This window comes from Heliconius melpomene, chromosome 1 (assembly GCF_056956725.1).
Source record: "Heliconius melpomene rosina isolate 202511_hmr_F chromosome 1, ASM5695672v1, whole genome shotgun sequence".
Lineage (NCBI taxonomy): Eukaryota > Metazoa > Arthropoda > Insecta > Lepidoptera > Nymphalidae > Heliconius > Heliconius melpomene.
In genome coordinates, this window is record NC_140389.1 from 12,895,240 (window position 1) to 12,920,787 (window position 25,548).

Consider the following 25,548-nt stretch of genomic DNA (forward strand, 5'->3'; position numbering starts at 1 on the left):
GGCCGAGTGTCCAGAACTTGCGAACTGCCCTCGACACGAGCCGGCGTAGGCCGGTGCCAAATTTGCAATTTAATTGTTCACGTTTCAAATGTTACAATTGTTACGGGAATTCATTTAGGCGATTCCAGTTCAACAGTGTCGTTGAGGTGGAACGCAATTAACGACTTTTTTATGGTATTTTTGGTAAGATAAATTGTTTAAAGTATATTAATACTAAATAATACTATCTATAAAAACTATATTTCCATTTATGCTCTATTTGAACTTATAAAACATTTCGATATTGTTATTTTACAAACAGATTTCTACCTTTTAAATGAAAATGTAGATAACTTGAAAAGTCTTTTGAGTGCCATCTTTCCTACGACAGTCTGTCAAAGCCTTTAAATAAATTTACCGCATCCCACAAAGTGAATGCATTTTACGATTGCCGGTTTATATCCGTGCATACGAGTTTTATTTGCTGATATAGGCTTTTAATGGGTCGTCCGTATCAGTAACATCGGTAGTAAATGATGCACTGTAGCTTTTAAAGGACAAGCTTGCTGTATCTCTTCACGATTCGTTCGAATGTACATTTTAAATAATTACAATATTAAACCTACCCTTAATGGGGTTGCAGGTTTATTTAAAACAATGGCGAAGTCGTGTTTCGCTTGAAAAGGAAAATTGGCGTTGGTAGTTTATAGTATAACAGAAAGCTGTTCCATTGGGCGCCGAGCGGATTGGTGTAGGCGCCCGCTCGCTTAACGGCCTGTAATTGCAGTGTCGGGGTACAGGACGTACACTGTACTGTACGTGTTATAACGAACGAATTCGGCGAACTATTATTACAACGATTATCGTTTACCTGCCGACTATTTCAATTCTGCAAACAATTCCCGCCCGGGCGACGCAATTGGGTATTCCCCATTTTGAGTGACAAACGGCATATTCCGGTATAGAGTTTACAGTTTGGTGGACGCGGGCCATAAAATAGTGATTAGTTCGTACTGGTCTAGTATTTTTTAAAATATATTTTGATTGGTTTTAAAATGTGCAATGATGATTGGTTTGTCTTCATTATTGAATAACAATTTTGAATGCTAATAACTATTATCACTGAAACATCTATACTCGTATATTAACAAAATGCTAGAATATAGACGAATTTAGTGATAAACAGTAGTTATACATTTTTAAGTATACATTTACACTATGGCCTCTTCCATAACCCTGACTGACATATTCAGCCAGGGTTATGGAAGAATTCCTTGGCTGCCGTATCCCCGACCCGGCCGGCTGGTCGAGGAGGAGCACCGTGAGGTTTATGTCCTACATTTCCTACAGGTCCTACATTTGCCATGCGATCCTAGAGTCCCACATAACCCACTCGGCGTGGGCAGCGTACCAATAAAAGAGTTTCCTCACGATAAAAGGGTATAAAGTCATATAGGTAATGATTGGCATATGACAACAAAGCTATATTTATTCCAAATAGTAGTTTGTAAAAGGCTTTCAAACGACCATTAGCAGACATGGGTGATGTATGTGTATTATAGAACACAAGCTGGGCCCTAAGTGGTCGCCGCGGGGACGCCACACACCCGCCATGCACCGCCACACGCCATGCGCCCGCTTCTCGGAAACAGTGTCGGTGAACTGCATGCGCTGTGGACGTTCATTCTATTAATAAATAAAATCTGGTTTTTCCAATCATTAACGATGACGAGTTTATATTTTTTGTTAGATATAGGTGTTTTTTATGTATTTCTCAATTTTTTTATGGCAGATAAAGATAAGATAACCTACACATAGTTTACTTCATTATTCACTTTCCGCCTCCTGGCCTATTTTGTGAGATATGAGTTTTCAGAACCTACCGTTGTACTTTGGCTTACCAGACTAAAAAAGAAGGGATAATCTAAATATAAACATAATTTGGGAGATCGAAACCCTATTTTTAATAGTTCAAATATCATGTAAAATATATATTTTTTTATAAATACACCTATAATTGTATATATAGATATTTATTTTGAATTTTTCGAAATGTAATATTTTTATAAATTTTTTGTATTCATAACATAAGATATAACATTTCATACCATATCATAAACAAAATTAATTCTTTAATATAAAATTTACAAACGGTTAACTTTAACTTTGCAAATTCTTAGCTGTAAAATTTTTGGGAATCTTGTACTGTGAGCGAGCTACGTCACTGCGTAGCGCATACCAGCTACGTACCGTGCCTACGTAATTCACTTTGACAGACTGAATCTATGAATATTATCATTGCACTAACGATAATATAATAGCACATTCGATGGGTTAAATGTGAAATCAATTGAGGTTTAATTTGGAAAATATGTGTTTTGTTTGTATTTTGTATTGTAGAGGAATAAATACTGTGTTTTTAATAGGGGTGAGGCCGTCGTAGCACAGCGTTTAACTGTAAGCACGGCAATTGTAAGTTTGATTTTCATTTGTGAGAGTGATTTATTTTCATTTAATTGCTCTGGTAATGAACTCAAAACAGCGCTTTGAAAGTACAACGTTGAATTCCGCCACTCCACTTGAAATGTTTTCAAAATTGGAGAACGGAGTAACTTAACATTAGGTTCCCTCTGTCTACTCTTTTGTTTTATGGTGAGAAAATCCTTTTACGTTTATACTGCCCGAGTGGGACATCTCTAATAGCTATTAAAACCTCACAGTGCTCCTTCTCGACCGCCATCGGCCAGGGCTGCGGGTGCCAAGGGATTCTTCCGGGAGCCCCGGGGGTCCCTCTGCCCACCTTGCCTTTATATGGGGGATTCTAAAGAGCAATAAGTGAATTAAATGAAGAAAAATATTATCTAGAATAGTGCAGTACTAGTTGTAAATAAGCTTTTAGTATTAATACAAAAATGTCTATCTGTTTATTTTTAGCCCGCATTAGGTAAAATATGGAAACTACACATAAACGATACCTTAGTCATTTCTTTTCTAGATATTTCTTGGTGAACTACAGGCATGCATACCAATGAGTAGAGGGAATCTAGTGTTAAGAACCTCTATTCCCCACTTTCCGCCGAATTTTTGAGGCATTGCGTATTGTGTGGAAGAACTCATCGCCGGGCTTTTTGCCTTTATGTCAGAGCGAAGAAATTAAAATATTAAGAAATAATAATTCATTCTCTCGAGTGAGGATCAAACCTACAACCGATATTTTTGTATTATAGTACATTTATATTTTTGAAACTTATAATTATTATTTTTTATTTGTTACTGAAAGTGTTCGTACAGTTGTCACTATAAATTCAGACATGTACTTACATACATATACGTATATTTATTTAAATCCGAATGCATCAATCTTGATCAGAAATCGTACGGGACCCCGCGGGACCCCACCTGTATAATATAAGCGAATACTCTCTGAATAGAATTCCATTACTATAAAATAGTAACTTTTACAGCTATTTTTGTAACGTTGTAGCTCACTTTGCAAGCTAAACTTTTATTTGGCTGTATTGTTGATCTTTTATTTAGTTTGTACATTTCGATGACGAGTGAGATAAAAACAAAATATTTAGTTCTACAAATGAATATCTAAACCTGAAAGCTAAAAAATATTTGATGACTAAAATTAAAGATATAAACAGTAATAAATAAAATGATGCTTGTAAAATAAATGATGAACTATTTCATATAATGAACCATGATAACAATCCTTCTGCTAAAGCTGTTATCTGTAAACTCGTTATTCGACCAAATTGACTAAATAAAAAAATGTACAAAAGTAAATAATTTACTTAATTAATAAAGTACGGCACAACACAGAAAGGGTCTGTTACATAATTATCCAGCACTACGATTAAGCTATGAATATGAATAAAATCGGCTCAAAGGATAAATCATTTAATTAAGTTCGTTAAAACTATTCAAAAGCGGGCGCGCTCAACAAGTAGCTCTGAGTTTCAAATTCCTCAATACTTCTATGTGGGACCGACGTACAATGTAATGAAGAGGGATTTTCCCGGGGAAAGAGATTACTTTTTTTGCATCGGGCGTCAAAGAGTGGCGATCTACTTGAAGATTTTTCTTTCCGCCGATGGTCTCTGAATACGGCACCACAATGCTAGGGGTTCAAAAGAGCTTGATGAATTCCCAGCGCTTTGTTTCCGCTCGCTCTGTCTCGACAAGGCATTGCTTTTTAATTTAGACCATTTCGCCTCCTCTTTTTATTCCGGTAATAAATCTGGGTATCTAGTAGCTTTTTATGTTGACTCATCCGTATGTTTTCATATTATTATAATGGCACTGTGTTTACGGGACAAACGCTACAGAGTACTCACAGCTACGACTCTATTGTATTTTACAATTGCAATTTAGGTTTACGTGTTTTTTTCGTGTTGAGTCAAAATGATTATGGCGTTATGGGGAATTATGAATGGACTACTTTAACATGATACCAGTTCTAGAGCTTTCTTTTATTTAAAATACAATATTTTCATATAAAGATTTCATCAGACTATCAATAAAAAATATATATTTGTGTTCTATTATAGCAAGATATATAAATAAGTGAATTACATGGTATATTTGTAAATTATAGACGGAAAATACGGAAAACCGTTAACAGTTTGTCAACTTTTATAAGTTATCCTTCCGTTACCGTTGACCTATAATCCTGAAATTGGTACGAAACCCTGGATGGGTGACTCCAACTCGCACTTCACCGGTTTTTTTGTTACTCTAAATGTTTTTTTTTTTATTTGTAAAAATATTTATTATAAGACAAAGCTTTTTAAATTCTTCTTATATTAAAGATTGGAATGCTTATTCAGATGGAAATTGTAGATTTTAATTTACACATTTTTATATGTACACCAAACATAAAAAAGAAATATGTATGTAGGATTTTGTAAAATATATCATTGGTGATTTTACAATGTTTTTATTAAATTCTATAAAGGAACGATACAATATTTATATTGAAAAGTTTACATTTTAAAAAAGTGGATATCGAACTAACAAAGAGTTCACTCATTTTAATAAAATGAAACAATACAATATAGAGTGTCCCGTAATTAATGGATGAACGTGAAACACTTTATAGTAGATTTATTAGGCGCTTAAAATAACAATAACACTATTTATATTTTAATATTTTACGAAGATTATTTAAAGATTTTTTAAAGATTTGTATTATTTTTTATTTAAGCATCTTATGCCTTCCGAACCGGTGGTGGTAGCTTTATTTATTTTTCATATGTTCATTCGACGATTCAAAAGTGCTTATAATAAGTTAATTTGAATTAAGAATATTTTGAATTTGAATTTGAATATGCCAGTGTTATTTTTTAACTTCACCCTGGACACTGCACAGGGCACAGGGAATCTAGTATGAAGACACTCCGTTCCCCATATTCCGCTGAATAATGCAGGTACGTTGAGTGGTGTAACTCAACGCCGTGCTTTGCCTCGAGACCACAGCGAAGCAATTAAGATATATAATATTTCATTTCCTCGAATATTTATGCCACATTTAGTCAGTCAGTTAAAAATCCTCTTAAACTAACCTAAGATTTGTATCTACAACTATTGCGTTCAGTCACAACATAATTGTCATATACAACGGTGTTAAACACCTCGCTTTGATTATTAATTAATTTTATTTAATATACCCAAAAATTACATAGAAAATAGCATACAAATGTATATATTCGCTTAATAAACCCGCTTTTGAAAGTACTCGAGCAGTAAGACAACGATCTGAAAATCTGCTTTACCTTCGCTTCGTCCACTACAAATATTTTCCAATATAAATTTTCGTTTCGTGACTTTAGTTGTTCGTTTTTGTGACTACACTACAGATACATAAAAATATTTTCATGGAAACGCAGTTTAAATATTTTGTACTCTAGAGTATTTTTAGTTTAAGATAAATTTGCTTGTGTACAGCTACTACCACCCCAAGCCGAACAAATGCTATGGAGTGTACACTAATATTTATACTAGAGTTTGCGTGAAAGATAAACACCCTGTGGGAATATTTTTTGTATGGGTTATTGGGGAAAATTATATATTCAGATATTATTCTAATCAATGATAAAATTTATTCATAGTAATTATGATTTTTCCAAATAAATTTATAAACCTTTGCCTTATTACTTAGATTTTTTTTTTCATTTTCACGTTTTTACTAGCAAAAGAGTAGACCGAATGAATGGTTGTTTCTTGCTTCCGATAGAATTCGAGTAATTACGGAACTGCTAATATTTGTGTGTGGAAATTGAAAAAATAAACTTTTTTATGTAAATACTAACTTGTATCCAATGATATACTCCTATTCACAAACAATCACATTTTAAGGAATCTTCACAAGGTCTTTGAGTGAAGTTTACTATTAATTATTCAAAACATTGCGTGTTGAATGGAATTATATGGTACGCAAATGTTACTTGTAGTACCTATTCAAAAAAATAATTAATATCTTCCTTATAGTAAGCTGAAGGCTTTTCCTTTTACTTTTCACCATTAATTGACATTGTTCAAGCAAAAAAATAAAGTTTTTTATCACGAGTAATAAACTAAAGTAACGTAAACAAAACAACACAATTTTAAACACCAGTCAATTACAGCCTGAGTGAAGTAAAAACCCATGACTAACTCAACATCAATTCTGTGTTTATTTTTACATTCCATTGTACTATTTTGATTAAAAAATATTAATTTACTATAATACTTCCAACATTTTCAAAAGCAAATATATAAAAGGAAATTCTCAAATAGAGAGTCATTCATTCTGTGTGTTCATTTAAGTGGATCTACGTTAACTTGGATAAGTTCTCATTGATGACGAGTGCGAGCACATAGCTATCATTGTCAGTAGAAGTCAATCAATTGTAACAGCAACACAATGAAAGTCATTTTCACACTCATTTCTCGTTTCGCTTATTAAAACATGTTACCAACCAACATAGCATATTCAAGAGCCCTGACAAGCTCAACCAGGTCCTTTATTTAAAATTTTGAATAAGAAAATTTTAAATATAATCCCGGGGAAATGACGTAGCCGGCGGGAATACCAATATGGAAGGTAACCGTTAAATGGTTTCTTTAAAATAAAAATGCTAGAGAATAATGTAATTCGCCGGGTGAGAGAAGTGGAATAATAAGTTTTTTCGCGTAACAAAGCAAATAAAAGCGTTAATGCGGCTGCATCGAAATTTTCCAACTGGGAAAAATTGCTCTTTTATGTGAGCTTGTTGTAAAGAAGGTTTAATGAAAATTCTGGTGAAAGTAGACGTAACTTAGTCGCTTCTTATATTACTAACTTGTTTATTAAAACACTATCGCGGCGGGCGTAATGTTGCCTTTCTGAAGTGTAAGATTTTGTTTACGACTCCTTTTTACTTTTATAGCATGGTGATTTTTGGATTTTGCTTACAAAATCTCTTCAGCTCTTTAGAAAGATAAGGCGATTGTTATAATTTTAAAATTGAAATAAGTAAACTATTTAATAATAACAGCAGCGTTGACTTCCGCCACTTAACGCACAATATCTCCAGAATCCAGCGGAAAGTGGTAGATACAAGTACCTTAATGGAAACGGCAAAAGAAGTACAGGCCGCCCTCCAACCAGGTGGACCGACGACCTTAAGAAGACAGCGGGACTCAAAGACCCGCTGGATTCAAAGGGCGCAGGACCGGACGGAGTGGTGAGCATTGGGGGAGGCCTATGTCCAGCGGTGGACCTTAAAAGGCTGATGGATGGAATGGAAACGGAGTGTCTTAATACCAGGTTCCCAGGTTCTCTCTGCCTGCCTGCCCGTACAGGAGATACTCAGTTATATTATTCGCCAGCTCATAGGTACAAACGATAATCTACCAATACCATATTCTTACTAAAAAACCTCTAACCTTTTAGTATTAACGTAATTTACATATTTAAATAACCACACCCCATCTCACTTTCAACTAAAATACTAAATATAATCTCCTAGAGGTTGTTTGCTGACAAAGAAACTGCACATTTCGCTGATATTACAAACAAGTTGTGTCATACTTATTTTGCTTATCCAACTTCTATAATAAACTTGCTACAATGTTTTCTGATGAGAACATATGAGATTTGTTGACGTAACGAGGTTCAGCCTTGCAGCCGGTATTAGCGTGTCCTAGTTACAAATAAGGATAAATAGAGCTGTTTAACTCGATAATTGTTTAATCTACCTTTCGTAAATATGTTTTTAATATTTAGACATGTTTACGGGAGCGCGAGTGGGCTTTTAAAAATAACTAAGAAAGTTAAATTTAAATTTACTTTAATTAAAATAAGAACAAAGGTATATGTTCTTATAACTAACTTAAAATTAACTTAACTAGTGAATCGACCGAGCAGAAGTGCATACTTTAATCGACTAAAGAATAAAATATATAATAATTAAAACTAAAACACTACGTTTGTTTCCCATGGCATGAGGGGATTCGCGTTACATACGCCGAACGCTGATTAGGCGTTTACCGGTACCGTTCTCACACCATGAGGCAACATAACTCCTCCCTCCTTAAGTTCGAAACCTTCGGAAGATTTTAAATTCTGAGGGTTTCGATTAAAAGTCAAAATTATACTTATAATAATTAATATTAAATATAAAACTAATTATAATTAGGGGAGGCTTATGTCCAACAGTGGACGTTGAAAGGCTGATGGATAGATATAAATATAAAACTAGGGTACCGACACTGACACTATTGATTTTTATAAATGGCTCTGTTTCACTTTCACTTTCACTAACACTTTTTGTCTTCAAAACTGAGGATAGATATTTCGCGTCATCCATATTTATTCCTTTAATGTCAATTGGGGAGGAAATTTAAAGAATAGTTTTGATTAATCTCAGGTAACTTAATAACTGGCGTGACCTTGTATTCATAACCTTCCATTACATGCCGAAAATATATTAGATGAAGGTCACCAAGTAACATTTCACAGTAAGTGTCAATTCTTAACAGATAATTTGAAATATCTTCTTTACATTATAGGTATTACCATTTCATGCTCTGCATCATTCATTATCCAACGAGCGGGTGATAGGGTTTGCTATTTAACTTCTTCAATTTGTATAACATGACTTATACAGTATGATAAGTTTTCTTGGAACTGCATTAATTGTTGCGTACACGTTGTAGTAGCATATGGCACTAACTCATGTTCAGTGCATAAGTACTGGTTACCGCCGGGAAGTTGCTGCCACGGCGCCGTACGCGACAAGTATTTAGAACCTTTCACCATAAGGAAGGGATGTTCAGGGATAACAATAGAAGTTTCATTTCTAAATGTATTAAAAAAATAGGTAATTAATAAATTTTATAATAATTATATGTATTATTATCTGTGAGAGGTACTTCCATTATGAATGTAATCTGATTTCCTTTTACATATGCTTTAACCATAAAAGTTTGTTCTATTTTGACCAAGTTACTTTCTGTTACAGGATATATTAAGCTATGAAATTTTTATATACCTAATAATATGTATAACAATTCTGTCGAATTTAGTATCGATTGTTGTAGTACAGAAATTTTACTAAAAGCAAAAGAAGTCTCAATTTAATTTAATTTTATATGTATTGAACGAAAATTATTAATGAATGTACTATAGACACTTAGAATATATGTGGAATAAATAAAATTATTCTCTTTCGCGGTTATATCATAATTGAATTGTTATATAAAATTTCCGTACTATTAATATTATAATCAATCATTTTGGAAATCAATGTTACTTTTCTTTCAATTAGACTTTCTTTTTTTTTTAAGTTATTTAACCAACAGAAAGGATGTTAAGAAATTAATAGTTCCCCAGTATCTTTTTAAATTTGGTATAAATTAAAGAAATTAGCAAAAAAAAAATCATTTCATTGTTATATAATTAATTTAACTTTCTTTTTTTTCTTTTTTTTTAAATATTCTAATTCTATCGCAATACACTCTCCTCACTGCGCGGGTCTCCAAAATGTTGAATTAATAAATCCTTAAATTCCGACCATGAAATAATATCCTCACGCTCGCTGATAAGCGCTGCGGCCCTGTCCACTAAGCGGCTATATATATAAATAGAATGCATGATGTACATATATTGTGCATCACTGCCTTGAAATTTATCAATCATGTATTCAAATTTTCTTAAAAATAAATTTAATTGGCGTTTGTCGCCACCAAAAAGTGAAATTAATTTTAAAATTTCATTGGGAATTAAAATTATATGCTCCATTTTTATTTTATAAAATCTTAAAATATAAGCAAAATTAAAAATGATTCTTAATTAAATAGTAAATTCTTAAAAAAATGTGTAATAATTATATTTCAAAGATTTTGATTTGAAATAAAAAATTAAACTTAATACTTAACTATAATATTTCAAAGATTTGGATTCGAAATATTAAAACTAGAATTACTACTTAACTATAATATTTCAAAGATTTTGATTCGAAATATTAAAACTAAAATTACTGCTTAACTATAATATTCCAAAGAGTTTGATTCGAAATATTAAGAAAATCAGACTACGTTATAATAAAAGAAATTCATTTCATTTATAACGGGACACAAGGAAGGTGAAAAATTCCACTCACCACCTCGGGGTCTGCATCATCAGCTCCAGGCTCCTCACGTACAGTACGTGGTCTGTAAGGAACTATCCCGAACCAAATTTATTTGGTTCGGGATAGTTCCTTACAGACCTTCAAGCCCTTATCGCGGATTTTGACGCGTAATTTATAGATGAAGGCTGTATTTTATATGGAAACTATCCTGCCGGCTGCGCCAGACATGTTTACGGGAGCGCGAGTGGGCTTTTAAAAATAACTAAGAAAGTTAAATTTAAATTTACTTTAATTAAAATAAGAACAAAGGTATATGTTCTTATAACTAACTTAAAATTAACTTAACTAGTGAATCGACCGAGCAGAAGTGCATACTCTAATCGACTAAAGAATAAAATATATAATAATTAAAACTAAAACACTACGTTTGTTTCCCATGGCATGAGGGGATTCGCGTTACATTAGCGATTAGGCGTTTACCGGTACCGTTCTCACACCATGAGGCAACATAACTATTTACTTACATTTAATAGTAATTATTAAAACTTTATATTTTTGTTGATTTTAAGATATCCTATTATTTATTGTAATTGATGATGATTGATTAATGAGCTCATACCGTCTTCTATAAAATGACCAAATAGCCAGGACTCACCTATAGTCGCGTTCTGGGGTTATAAAAGAGAAGAGACTATAATTTTTTATATCTTTAAAAAACTTGCCAAAGAACGAGTCGGGCTCGCCCCTTACCAATTTCAGAATTGTAGGTCAAATAGGAAGTACAACTTATAAGTTGACAAATTTAATTCTGACGGCATATGCATACACTTTGTATGAAATGAACTACAACTATATTCGCATCTTTTGATAGCGTTGACTTAGGAGGTTTATTTTTTTTTTGTGCCCCAATGGATCGTATATTTATATATTTGATACTAATTTAATTTTAATATCTACACGCGATCTTCGTCTTGAAAGACAGACCGTCAACAAAATAATCCTATAAAGCTGCCGTTTTTACCTTTTGAGGTACGGAACCCTAAAAAAAACACAATAAAACACTAAAAAACATAATGGACCCTGCAATATCTCCAAGATTCGTGACACTGAAATAACGAAATGATTTATCACTAAACCCTTATTTATATAAAGCTCTATATCATACGGGAGACACTGTAAACTGTCATAACATATTTTATCTCAAATGTTAATATGCGCAACGTAGTTTAATACATTTTTAAACCCTGTTTGACTTTTAAAAATGATTTTTCTCAATTGAAACAAAATGGTGAATGCATCGCAGTTCAATATAAACACAGACAATACGCGGCGACAGTGACAAGGGTTGAAAGCTGTGCGTTCCCTTGAAAATACTCGCTGCACCTGCTCTAGCAGTATCATAATATTTAGAAGACACATTTTTCCATGACTTTCTCTGCATATATGCGAAAAATTATTTTGTGTTTGACTTTGTAGATTTACTTTTTATATCTTTTTATCTTTTCTTGAAACACTAAAGGAGAGATATTAAAGTTATTTATAGTGGAATAATATTTGAATTCACATCTTTAGAAATTTAAAATAGTAGAACTAAGATAGATACATCATAAAATAAAGAGATAGTATAAGCTACAATATTAATAATCACAACAATGATATTTTTAAATAATTTAACCCATTATAAGTATAAAAATAAGATACAAAAGGGTTCGCAAAACGAAAAGGTCGCCAATCTTCTCAATCCAGCGTCTACAGATTTTATTTTCTACAAGTGTTTCACTAAGAGCATCGCGATTGTACGGAAATTCACCTGAATCGCTTCTTGTTAAACATGCTTCAAGACGGTTTCCTTGCATACTGTTCATTGTTGCCCGACTTGCCAACCCTCGTCAAAGTCATGCCTCATTGACCCTTCCCGAATATCGACTCGGAGCCAATTTATTTCATATGAATCTTTGGACAGCCTGATACCGTCAGAAAGTAAGCCTGTTGATGCTCACTTATGTCACACGCTATAATCGATTCAAAATTATCTATAAAAGTTAAGGGTAATAAAAGTAAACTATTTAAAATTATTTCCATATAGTGTGTGTCTGATATTTTAAATACTGGTGTAAATAATTATTATCTCGCAAAGCCGATAAGCTATTATATTATTATTTGTATAGTTAAAAAAAATGCAAATTGCACCATCGCTGTTAATCCAATTGACTTTTATAGATGTCAATTTATATAAATAAAGCTAAATAAGTTTAAAGTTTATTTAATTTTACGATGGTGTCACTTCATAAAGTCGTAGCAAGTGCTGTTATCGTCGGCCAGCGGAAGATTGTTTTAGTTGGAAGGCTGCCATAACGACGTAAGGAAGTACAAAGTATAAATACATTTTGCATGCCACTTAACAGTACGCGCGATATATCATCGAAGCAGACAGCGCAGAACTACCGCGTATAACAGTCTAAAGTATGATCACACTTTTAAGTTTACACGGAATGGAATTTCAAAGAACTCTCGCACCATCTCTTCAAAACAAGTTTCTATGAACAACTTTTTTAAAGATAATCGTGAGAATTTTTTGTATTTAAATTAGAATTGGATATTTGTGAAGTTGAAAAGAAATATCATTTTGTTCCGTACCTCAAAAGCCAAAAACGGAACCCCTATAGGATCACTTTACTGTCCGTCTGTTAAAATAATTTATGTAAAAAATCTCGTGAAGATTTTAAGCTGAAATTAATAACAAATATTCAAATCTACAGTCCCTTAAAGCGCAGATAAAACACAAGCTTCTTAGCCAACGGAATCAAAAGATACGAGCATTCATGCATCGTTTTTGTTGCATTTTGCAATTTTGCAATTCGCCAGGGTATCAAAATCTATAGGGTACACACTGTACTAGTGGAGTGGTAGTGGATCCATAGTTATGAAATTTGGCACGAAATGAGAACTTATAACACAAGTAAAGAGTAAAGATATTTCATAGTAAAAAATTTTACTAACTTATATTTATAGTTCATGTCATATTTGTCAACTTTTTGTTGATCTACAATCCTGAAATTGATCCGTTGCCCCTATGGGCAACTGATTCGCACTTAACTAGTTTTTTTTAAATATACTTGTTTTAAATTGAAAACTTCTATATTTTTATTCTATTAAACAATGTTAACTTAGCTGCAATCTTAGTACCCCATCTTCAGTTCATCCAAGGTAAAGCATAATGAGTAGAAATGTAAATGACGTCCGCCATCGCAGCTACGTGATCGTCGCTACGGCGCGGTGTGCAGCGCCGTGAGATACTTCATTAAATACTAATTGCACTTACACTTACAATAGAATGAGTGCATGTAGACTTTGTTAACGAGTAACATGTATTTAGATGACTGCTTTACTAAACGAGACTGGGCCATAGCTGCATAGCAGATCTTTTGAACATTTTTTTAGCTTCACGCAGTATCCCTCATATAGAACGGTAGGCAGGGAACCTAGTGGTAAGACACTGAGTTCCCCAAAAATGAAATATTAAGTAACGGAGTACAGCTCAGCGTTTTGTCTTGTTCCCATGGAAAGAAATAAAAATATTAAATAATTCATTGTCCAGAGTTAGAATCAAAAGAGTTTACAACGACACAACCTCTTTCTTTGTTTGCACATCTATTAACAGTAAATAAAATAAATAAAATAAAAATAAAAAAGCCTTTTATTCCTCGCATCTTTAGTTAGTATTTACATTTCATAAAATAAAAATACAAGTTTTCAGTTTAGTGTTAGTATTATAGTTAATAAATATAATGTTAGTTTTTATTATTTTCTTTTTTATGCATTTATTATACATAACCGTTTCTTTATTTATATATTTATTACTATGTTTCCATTATCGTTGTTATTATTATTTACTTAACTTTATTAATTTACTTATTGATTTTTTGTTTATTTATGTGTATATTTTATTTTTGTATGGATATATGATTTAATTTGATGTAAATGTATGTAATATGCAAGAACCCCTGTGCAGGTGAAGGCCTCCTCCAAAGATGTCCAGTTTTCCGTTGACTGAGCTTTTTGAGTCCAGTTCGTTATTATTTATACTTATTATTGGGATTTACTTTGTTAGGTTTTATTTTTAATAACTTTGGAGGGTTTTGGTCTTGATCTTCCACGGTGACCGGCCGGATTGGAAGAATTAATTTGTTAATTGTTATTTTTTTGTGTGTGTTTTTTTTTTTCCTGTTTTTTCTATGTGGGAGGGGAGTGTTAATGACTACAAGACGTTGTTAGTATTTTCAAGCTTCTTTGAGGAGTAGTTTGAGTTTTTTCCACCGAGGAAGTTCAATACACCCTGTTTTACTGGCCCCTCAGCAAGGCTGGACAATCTATTTAAGTTACTTCTAGTCTTGTTCTTTTTATTTTTATTTAACTGTGTATTTGGTTCATTATTGTGGCCACTTTCTGGTGAACTGGAGAGCATTCTTTTGGTTTTGGTTTGGGAATTAGGGTTTTTGTTAAGAATCTTTAATTTATCGTAGACAATGATCACTGAGTTTCCTTTTTCTTTTTCAATCTTCACTTGCTCTTGTAATTCTTTCCGTTTCTTTAAGATATGCTCTGGGTAATCTTCTTTTATATAGTATGTAGTATTTTTAAGTTCTTTTTTCTGTTTTAGTATATTTATTTTAATCCCCAGTGTTAACAGTGTTATTTTTATTGGTCTAGGTCTATCTCCTTTTTTGCCTATCCTTCTAGCTTCCTGTATGTCCCTCTGATCAACTTTTACGTTTAAGTACTTATTAATAAAACTAGTTAAGATGTTTTCCAAGTTTGAGTATGATGACTCAGTTTCTTCCAGACCGAATAAAATTATATTTCTCTGTCGAGATTGCTTTTCCAAGAAATATAACCTCTTTTCTTGACTTTCCAGCTTAACTTTGAGGTTCTCGTACTTTTCTTCCCAGCATTTAAATTTCTCGTCTAGTATACTATCAATATTTTGTGTAATTTGCTCTGTTACTTTTTCTCCGTTTTTTAAAATCATTGTTTTCTGTTCGTCTAGTTCATTCTGAATTTTCCGTAAAGCACTTAAGACTTCCTCCATGTTTATTTATTTTTTCTTTTTTTCTTCTTCTTAATTTCAGAATTGAGAGTAATAAAATATCATATAATGTATTAATGTGTTCTGTCTTCTGTCTAGTAGCGACCTCTTGTCTCTATTAACAGTATAAACTTACTATTACATATTTCTCCACATAAAATAAACAATTATAAAGAAAGTGTTTTTAATTGTAGTAATCCTCTAATGGTGCCTTCTCTCGAAGAAGCCAATTCCGCAGGTGATACCTATAGCGAGCCGACGCGACCAGTGGGAAATCAGGCGCAGGACTGTCGGCTTAACGTGTTCCTTGATACTGTGCCAAGTTTTTCATTGAGCGTAGATTGTCATAATATAAAAGCTTAATAGTTCAGAGCGCGAACCGAGATTTGAATGTAGGAACCATAAACTAATTTAGAGATTTCTAAATAAGCTTGTTTACTATTAAAATATATTATAGAATATTAGGTTTTTTTTGTGTTAGAGAAATCACAAAACTCTAGAAGTTTCTATTAATTTTATCAGATTTTATAAGTCATTTCTATTTATTTGAAACAAACATTATTGCAAAAATTGCTTAAAATTGTATATTTATTTAGATAAATAATCTTAGTGTTTAGTTCAGCGAGGTCTTATAATTAACTATATAGGCTTATGAAAGCTTACGTAAAACCACACAGATTCTAGTAACAAAATATGTTAGACCTAAACTATAGGAGAATTTCCAGCACGCTCGATAAAACTGCACAGAGTTGGCTGTATAATCTGATTATATTTGTTAGAAACCGAACAATTTGGGTCCAATGCTGATGCAGGCCTGAGCCGGGCTAAACTTACTTTGTACTGCACGTGAGTGAATTGCTTAAACCCGGCGCGCCGTGCACTCGTGCCTCGTTCGGATTCCCGCGCTGTACCCTCATTTCCGACGTTAATAGACCTTTGTGCGATCATCATGTTGGATTAAATGTTCGATTTTTTTCAATTTAAAAAGTTTTAGCACGACAATGGCTCAATGTAGGTTTTTTTCGTTTTTATGTGTTTCTGAAAATGTGAGTTTTCTCATTTTCATATATTGGAATAAATATGAAACGGAAAAAAATGGTTCGAAGCTTACAGGGGATAAATAAATAAACGAGTGATATTGTGTTATAAGTTTATAATATGTAATTTTAAAAGTTTTTTTTTTTGGGTGAATTCTCAAATATACAATGAATTATATAAATTATGTATTAACACTGGTATTTTCTATGATTGTTTGCTTGCTATGTGGCGGACGCGGCGGGTGCCCGTTGACGTAACGCTAGTGGTGTCGGCGGCGGCGTGCGGCGGCGGCGTGCGGCGGCAGCGGCGTCGTCGGAGGCGTGCCCCGGCGGGCCAATGGCGCGCCCCCGCCCGCCGCCCCGCCCGCGCGCCGACACCCAGCGAGCCAGTAGGTTTGTGTCCCTTTGGCTGACCGCATGACTCCGTATCTCGCTTCGTCGCCGTACTCGCTGTAACTCGTCAGGCTTCCCGAGCTTGCGCCGGCCGTGACTGCAGTGAGGAGTGCTGGTGGAGCAGCGCCAGGTACTGTGTCCACGACTCCACGCACGCCGCTCCCTCCCGCCGCGCGCGGCCGCGTCGCCGCCTCCAAGGCGACCGGCACGTGCTCCTTGTCAATGACGGGCAGTTTGCCCAAAATCGTCCTTATTCCCACTTTGTTTACCATCCATTATGGCACAAGAACTCATATCTGTCAATCATCACAATGTTTTTAAACAATGCATAACAGTTCAATGTGTTTTTTAAATTGTTTTTTAATATAATTTGTTTTATACCCTGTATATAATCATCATTCATATAAGTTTAACATATTTTTTATTATTAATACACATATGTATGTTTGTTTTTAACGTAGTTATTATTAAATATACAACATAATGAATCATTTAATTTAAAAATCTAAAAGCTTAATTTAAAGTATACAAAGTTTATCACCTCTTAGTACTAAGTTAATAAAGACATAGTCTTAATTGATTCGTGATACTCAAGATATGTAAAATATATATTGAATCTACCTAAAAACCTGATTTCGAGTTCTCAAATTTACTTTTCCAATATTCTAAAAGCCAAGGGCAAAGCGAAGGTTAGCGTAGAATGGGACTAAATTACACATATTCAACGTGATCGCTACGAGCGTCTACGAAAATCCAATCGCATTAAAACAGCGAAAAAAAAGGATATCTGTTGATAGAAAAGTTTTCCAAATAAATAAATATAACAATTTCCGTTTCATCGCCTCCATATCGTTTTTCCGCGCTCTCGTTCCCACTTAGAGCCGCCACGGGCTCCATAAAACTTAACTATACGCCGTAACCGCGACTAATTATTAGGGTGGGTTTACATAACGTATTTATGAGCTTGAGATTTAACGCTGGCCTCGCTCTCGGCTCTCGGGTGGTCTGTTATCGTGCCATTAAAAAGTTGTCCTCTGCGGAACGCTAAATAACAGAATATGAACCGTACGACATACCGCTAATGCCCATACGATAATTGCTTTTATTTTATAATTAAGGACTAATTTTTGATTTGTATGAGGCACTTTACTTTAGTAAATCACGTATTAGAATATGTACTGTCGGTTTAATTTAATGATATTTTCTAATTTAGTAATTATATATGTTTCATTAGTCATATTACATTGAGGCCAGTCGTGACGCACGCACAAGCGTGTACGCAACAGGTTGTGGATTCGATTTCCACTCGAGAAAGTGGAATATTTACTATTTTCACTTCGGTCTGATGTCAAAAGCACAGCAAACACACCACAGCTCCACACGCAAAACACCTCCAGTTTAAGGTGGAAAATAGGAAACGGAGTGTCTTAACACTAGATTTACCCTCTGCTTACCCTGCTATGTGCGGGATACAGCGTGAAGTCATGTTACATTTAAATATGATAAGGATCAATACAAAATTAGGACAGTACTTATAACATAGATAACAGATTTTTCTTTACATTTACAAATTTTAAATACAAAAAGTTTTGAAGTATCACCCGAGTGCTACTTGAGTTTTCCAACCCTTCTTCATTGTACTGCCTTAGCTCATTTTTACTGCATTAGGGGTCAGCTTTGATAGAAATATTTTTGTATAAGGGAATATCACATATAAATGTCTCAATAATTATTGAGACATTTTGTGAGTTGAGATATTTATTTTTTGAATATTTATATCTGGTTTTAGAGTATGTACCTCTAAAAAAATTAAACCCTTATAGGATTACTTTGATTTGCGTCTATCTGCCCCTTCATACCAAGATCGAGTGGAGGTATCAAACTAAAACTTGTACCAAATATCCAGGTCAGAGTACTATGGAATACAACAAAAATTAAACTTCTAAAAGAACGCAATCAAAACATACGAGCACTTAAATTAAAATGAAATTTGGGAAGTCGTAGCGCAGGAGCACAAGGATGTTACTGTAAACGCGACAGGCTGAGGGCTATCTAGTCCACGCTGGGACTTCCCACTCGAGGAAATGAATATTTAATAGATGAGTTCCACTACCCAACATGCAATGGCCCCAGATTTCGACGGAGAGTGCCCGACGCCCGAAGGCTAGGTCATTTGGAATCAGTCACATCTTAATTATTTATTAGAATGTTATACAGTAAACTATAATTTCCATCTAGATGAAATGCTAAAAGTGACTATTATATTTATTTTCATAAGGATGAATAATCAAATTATAGAAATCATCTAATTTTTGTTAATGATTTGTATAAAGAGATTTGTATAAATCTATATCGGCGCGCACCATGTATACATTAAGCAAACTCACTGTGGGTGACGTTTTCTTAAAACAGCAAACTTTGCAAGCCGTTGCTTAGCAACGCGTAGCGACGATTGTTATTAACATGGCGGAATAAATTCCTTGTCAAATTAATTATTTTAATATATTGGTATATAACGAAAATATTACAAATATGAGAAAAAAAAAGTATCCTATGTTCATCCCGGGACCCTCAAGTATCTCTATATGAGTATTTTATCACAATTTAGTTAGCGGTTTGGCCCTGATTGCGTAAAGGACAGACAGACAGACAGACAGAGTTACTTTCGAATTTATAATATAGGTATGGATGGATTGTGTTGTTGTGCTGTTTCAGTACAAATGTTTCAGTAATTGTTATGATATTTTCTTCATCAATCAATTTTATTTCTGATGTAACATTCTGAGCTGATTTAGTAGCTAATTCTTCAAGTCCAATTCATATAAGAATTCCATTTAGGATGACAATTTGTGAACTTATGTATTTGTCAATAGTCTGAATAAAGGCATCTAGTTGACCTAAATTGAAAATAGATGTATTTTGTCTGGTTTATTCCGGCCTATCGTTAGACGATTTATTCATATAGTGCTAATTAATTAATACTAATATGCACATATTAAATTCATGTAAATAGGAGAATATTTAATAACTAGTGGACCCTTGCGGGGCTACAGACAAACAGGCAAATATTTGAAAAATTACTGTTTTGGGTTCTATTACGTTAATAAAGGTTCCCAACAACTTTTTTTTAAAATACTTTAACTTAGGTACTTCACATTATTACGAAATTAATGTTAGAATTAAAAATGTTAATTCATTGATTTTAATAAAAGTATTAAAAAAATTAAAATGAATAAATATTATAGCCTAAATTCTTTACTCTGTCATACAAAACAATTGAAAAAAATATACTTAAGTCTTTGCATATAACATGAGGAAGTTTCGTTTTTATTTATTTATTTATTTTTAATTTCATAGATCAACAGTTAATAAATAATTCTCAATTTATATATATGATATATGATCTATGATCTATGATATATGATCTATTATATATATGATCTACAGTGTATTATATTTGAAAATTTACAACAGAATGCACAACAAGAGTGCCTTATTAAAATCTGTACACAACATCTGACACGTGGATTACTTTATCACGGCACTACATAGGAAACTGGACACTTTAAGTTTTGAAGCGAAATTAATATAAGTTAGTTTATATAACGGGCTAATATAAGGAAGCAACTTACACGTTGCGGGTCGACAAGATTGCACGACGACGACGGTACGGCGCGCGGCGTCGCGACACCACTTTCAAACTTTAGATGTTTACACACTGCTCCAGCGATGATACTCTCGCTAATTTCTGTATTTACTACAGTTCCTTTGATACTTAATAAGAAAAACTTTCTTATCTCCCTGATAAACTCCTTCGATGGAGATCAGCCTTCTTATTTAAGCCAAGATTAGTTTGTCTTCTGTACATAAAGTATGTATACACGTATATCTTTATGACATATGAAAATGATACATTTTATGTAGAAATTAAATAATTAAAAATTATTAATTGAATGTCTTTAAAAAAAATCTCTTCTTTCTATTATCTAATATTTATTAACAAATAGGTCTTTTCTTTTCTATTTGATATAAAAAAAATTAAAAGTACTTGATTTTAATCGAATATTTTTTTAATGTATTTTAAAAAAAAAATTAATGTATTTAAAAATACTCGATCTTAATCGAATTTTTTATTTTTTTTATTTTTATTTTTTTTTAATAATAATAGTTTCTTAATATTACGACGGTTAAAATGTATGTTTAAAAAACTTTACTTAATGTTATAACAACTGTTTTTTCAATATCACAAATACCTCATAATAAATAAGAAGAACCTAAACTAAAAACGAAACAAATATAAACGAAGTTGCGTACACGAGTATGTACTGAATATTTGTGCTTTGTTAGACAGTTGCCAATAATAAGATGATGAACTGTGTTTTTTTATGAAATTCCTTATGAAACCTAAATTTTCCGCTCGATATAGCAAGTACGGCGCCAGTAAGTCTGCCTAATCTACATATCTGGCAAATAAGCTAATTTCCGTGAAATATGGAGTCGATAGCCTTTATGGTACGTTTTGTTTGATCATTCATGAATTATCTTTTATTCACGATACTATAAAGGCTTCTCCAATATTACTATAGAATAGCTCCGTTTCCATTGCCTTTGTGACTGTGTAAGTGATTCTTTTCAGCTGGTAGCTGGTAGACCGTATTACTAGAACGTTCATATTTTATTTTTAACTAATAGGTATCTGCCTCCGACTACGTCTTACTTAATTTCTATTTATTTCGCGGCGAGCTGGTTTTTAAATATATTTTTTAATATTATTAAAAAATCTGTCTATAATTTGTTTTGTAGCTTAATATTTACTGAAACGAATGTTTTCTACTAAAAATGTTTTTTTTTATTTTAAAAATATCTATTTTAATTTTAAAAATATTGACACGCGCCTGCCGTTTCGCCCGCTTGGACTAAGCGATTCTTTCTTTAATACATTCATACATATGTTTAAGTGTACTACCTGTAATTTGAATCGTTTGGCATTTTATTAATTGCTACTTGCTAACATCCAAGCGGATAAACGCAGTTTTATCGTATAGATCCTGATCTCGCGGGAATTCACGAATAAAAAGTAACCTATATGTGGTTCTATAATCCTATATACTCCTCTATCATCTAGTGAAAGTTCAATTAAAATCAGTTCAGTTGTTTCAGAGATTCGCCAGCACAAACAGAAAATTTTAAAATCTTTTGTTTGGATTTTGATATCGTGCAAGCAACTATGTGCACATCACACATGAGAAAATATAGCTATATTAAAATCACAGACAGACACTTAAATTTTATTTATATGTACATATTATACAACTTTCATAAAACGATATAATTGTATAAAAAAACATCCATTCGTTCTTAAACTTCGATCACGCAACCAAACACATTATCCATAACATAAATTCTAATATCTACGATATGTATTTTCTTAAAAAATCTACTGCACGAAAACAAAAACTCTGCACTAATTCAAGCAGAAATATAAAGCTTCTTTGACGGCGTATTGTATCGGCTTAGTTTTGTTATTAGTTTCGCTTGGGTCAGTTAGCACGTATAATTTAGATGGGGGAATTGGATGGGTTATTTTAATTCACTTAATTGCTTTTTGTATGATTAGATCGCATTAGTTGGAGATATAATAAAGTTTTTTTGTTATTATTTCATAGTTCATAATAAAAGACTATTTGAATAATAAAATTACTATTTGAAATATAAAGATAAAATTCAAGAATATTTTAAGCATTGTATACATATGAAATTTATAGTTATATTAGTTATTATTATTTAGATACAGTTTACGTTTTTTCTTGTGGCAACACTACGGTAGAAATGTCTTAAAAACTTCTTCCGTAAAATTAATTTAAATTTTATAATTTTTATTGTTAAATTTGGTGTAATTTGTGAAAAAGTGTATATAATATAAACATTTGTACTGTTAATATCATATTCAGTACATTAAATTCGTGACTTTAAAGTGTTTGTGCTATGTTTTGTTCGTCATCTGTCATCGCGCAGGTAACGAACTACATTTTAAATTTTAATATCACACTTCCTTGCTTATTGCATTTCCTTTACTTTACTTTCTAACACATATAAACATTTCTAAACTAACAACTCAAGTTCGTTCTGCTATAATCTGCATTTCTGAGCATACTATTGCATAAATAATATGATGACCCGTGGTACCAAGACCCGTCAGGCAGAGGATAAGCTCCAGCTGAGGCTCCAGGAACTCGTATAAGATGCAGTGCGAACAATTACTGAAAGAAAAGGATGACAATGAGCAAGAATTTGCAGATTATGGACAAAAACAAAAATCTTAAAAATAATCTGTCAAAAATTTACTTAGAATACTCAGAAATACTAGAACAAAATAATGATCTGCAGAAAATAGTAAATGGGTTTGAATTACACAATATAATAAAAAAGTACCCACAATTCAACATGATAATCACGTCAATCATTGAAATTCCAGTGTTGTTAACCGCATAAAGCTATGACATCCCTTTTAAGCATTTATGTTCGGGTCAATCATGACGTTTAGGGATAAAGAGAGTGAAAAATTCCGATTTGTTTTCTTGCAGCGATTGACAGAAACAAAAAGCATTTTCATTTACAAGCCAAGCCACGTCAGCTAATGGACGAATGGTGCTCTGCAGACCGGTTTATCACGATCACAATAAATCGAGGCTTAAGCGAAAATGTTCTTACTCCGCCCGGGTGGGCAATATCATACTGTCCGTTACCATCGCGTTACCACACTTGTTATATAATGTTGATAGATTGATATTTATTTATATATAAAAAAATAAAGTTATTAGAAGTAGGTATAAATCTAATGATAAAATAGACGAGAGGCCGTCGTGGAGCACGGGCACTGTAACACAACGGTGGTAGGTTCGATCCCCATTGGGGGATATTATCATTTCTTCGCTCTGGCATCAAAGCAAATACCCGGCGTTGATTTTTCTCTACTTAACACTCAAAGCCTTAAAAAAAACGGCAGATTGTAGGGAATGGAGTGTCTTAACACTAGATTCCCTCTGCCTACCCTACTACTATATGCAGGATACAGCGTGAAGCAGATTTATTTATTTATTTCATAATAAAGGGCCCGGCAAATCGATATGTATATGTAGGTATGATGAAATTTACATAAAGCTTAGTGAGGTTCGGAAAATAGGTACTTGAGTTAAAAGCTACTTAGAGCTCAGAGCTGCATCAAGCTTTATAAAAACATTGTTACCATGTGGCGTTCTGATACCCGGCTAGCTTATTACATATTCAATATATTGAAATAATGTAAATTAATGTGAAGTAAATGTTCGTGTTTTACCATAAGCCGAAGTAAATAGAATTAGATTATTTAAGTAAGCAAATATGTAAATTTACCGTCTTTAATTCTACTGCTGAAGATGTTTGTTTAAGGTTTTCCACTTTTAAATAAGTCTTGTTTGCATATATATAATATAAATTTACTCAGATTTACTACAAAGTATATTTATTTCGTTTATTAATACAAAGGATACCAGCCGTACGGTGCTATCGGCAAATAAAATACGAAAATCTAACATTAATTAAGTTCCACTCGTGAAATAACTTTTCATAACTGCTATACCAGACGCGATTCCCACGTGCCTGCGATCTATTTCAATCTTTCCACATTAATAGAATTTTAATTTCAATTTCACACACAGCGGCGCACGCGGATTACGACACCGCTTTCGAGTGGAGTCGAGTGAATTTTTCCGATCGGCCCGACAACTCTAGCGTGGAAATTTTGATGGGCCATTATTACACAGTCCGTTTGAACGGTATTGTGTGCCATATTGCTGTAAATACACGAATAGACGCGCGTATGTTGTATGGGGGACGGGGGACGGGGGACGGGGGACGTCCCCGCAGCGTTTAAGGCACAACATCGCCACGCTTCACTTAACTACACCACAAGCCAACATTTCCAACTCATCAATTGTCACTTCAACAATATTTCCGCATGCCGTAGCACCGGTAACGCCGTTAAGCAAACGTCGCTATAACGAGACGCGACGTTACGTCGACTACATCCGGAATAATGGGTCTGCATCCACCTGGAATCGCGTCCATCCTGTTTTATATTTCATAGCTGTGCCCGCCGTGGCCAGCGCGTCCAATTAACTTCAGTTGTCCGCCGCACCGTTTGTAATGCACGCTGAAATATCGAGGGCTTGATGAGTGTTGCCTGCCACACCACTACGCCGCGCTCGCTCTATCTTTATGACCCATACACTTATTAACTGTCATTATATGAATAATACAGCGCGAGGCTTTACCCATTAATTAATCGAGAGTGTTTTAATATTTTTAAATACAATGGGGTCGTTTATTTTTCAATTAAGGTAAAATGGAAAAGAGAGATGTTTTTTTTTAATAAATAAAATGTTTATATGCTGTTGTTTTATGTGTTGTGCAG

The 25,548-nt window shown here is 33.3% G+C and overlaps 2 protein-coding genes across 2 annotated transcripts in view; one reads left to right on the forward strand and one right to left on the reverse strand.

Moving 5' to 3' along the window:
• Positions 1–14,838: 14,838 nt before the first annotated feature.
• On the reverse strand, positions 14,839–15,669 carry LOC146541546 (uncharacterized). The gene has a single exon (XM_085195348.1). The coding sequence runs from the start codon at positions 15,667–15,669 to the stop codon at positions 14,839–14,841; it is 831 nt and encodes a 276-aa protein (XP_085051474.1).
• Positions 15,670–17,133: 1,464 nt separating this feature from the next.
• Positions 17,134–25,548, forward strand: part of mbl (splicing regulator muscleblind) — a 198,570-nt gene continuing 190,155 nt past the window's right edge. Inside the window, exon 1 of the mRNA XM_085187730.1 lies at positions 17,134–17,226. The gene's annotated coding sequence lies outside the window, so the exon portion shown is untranslated. The remainder of the gene's footprint in view (positions 17,227–25,548) is intronic.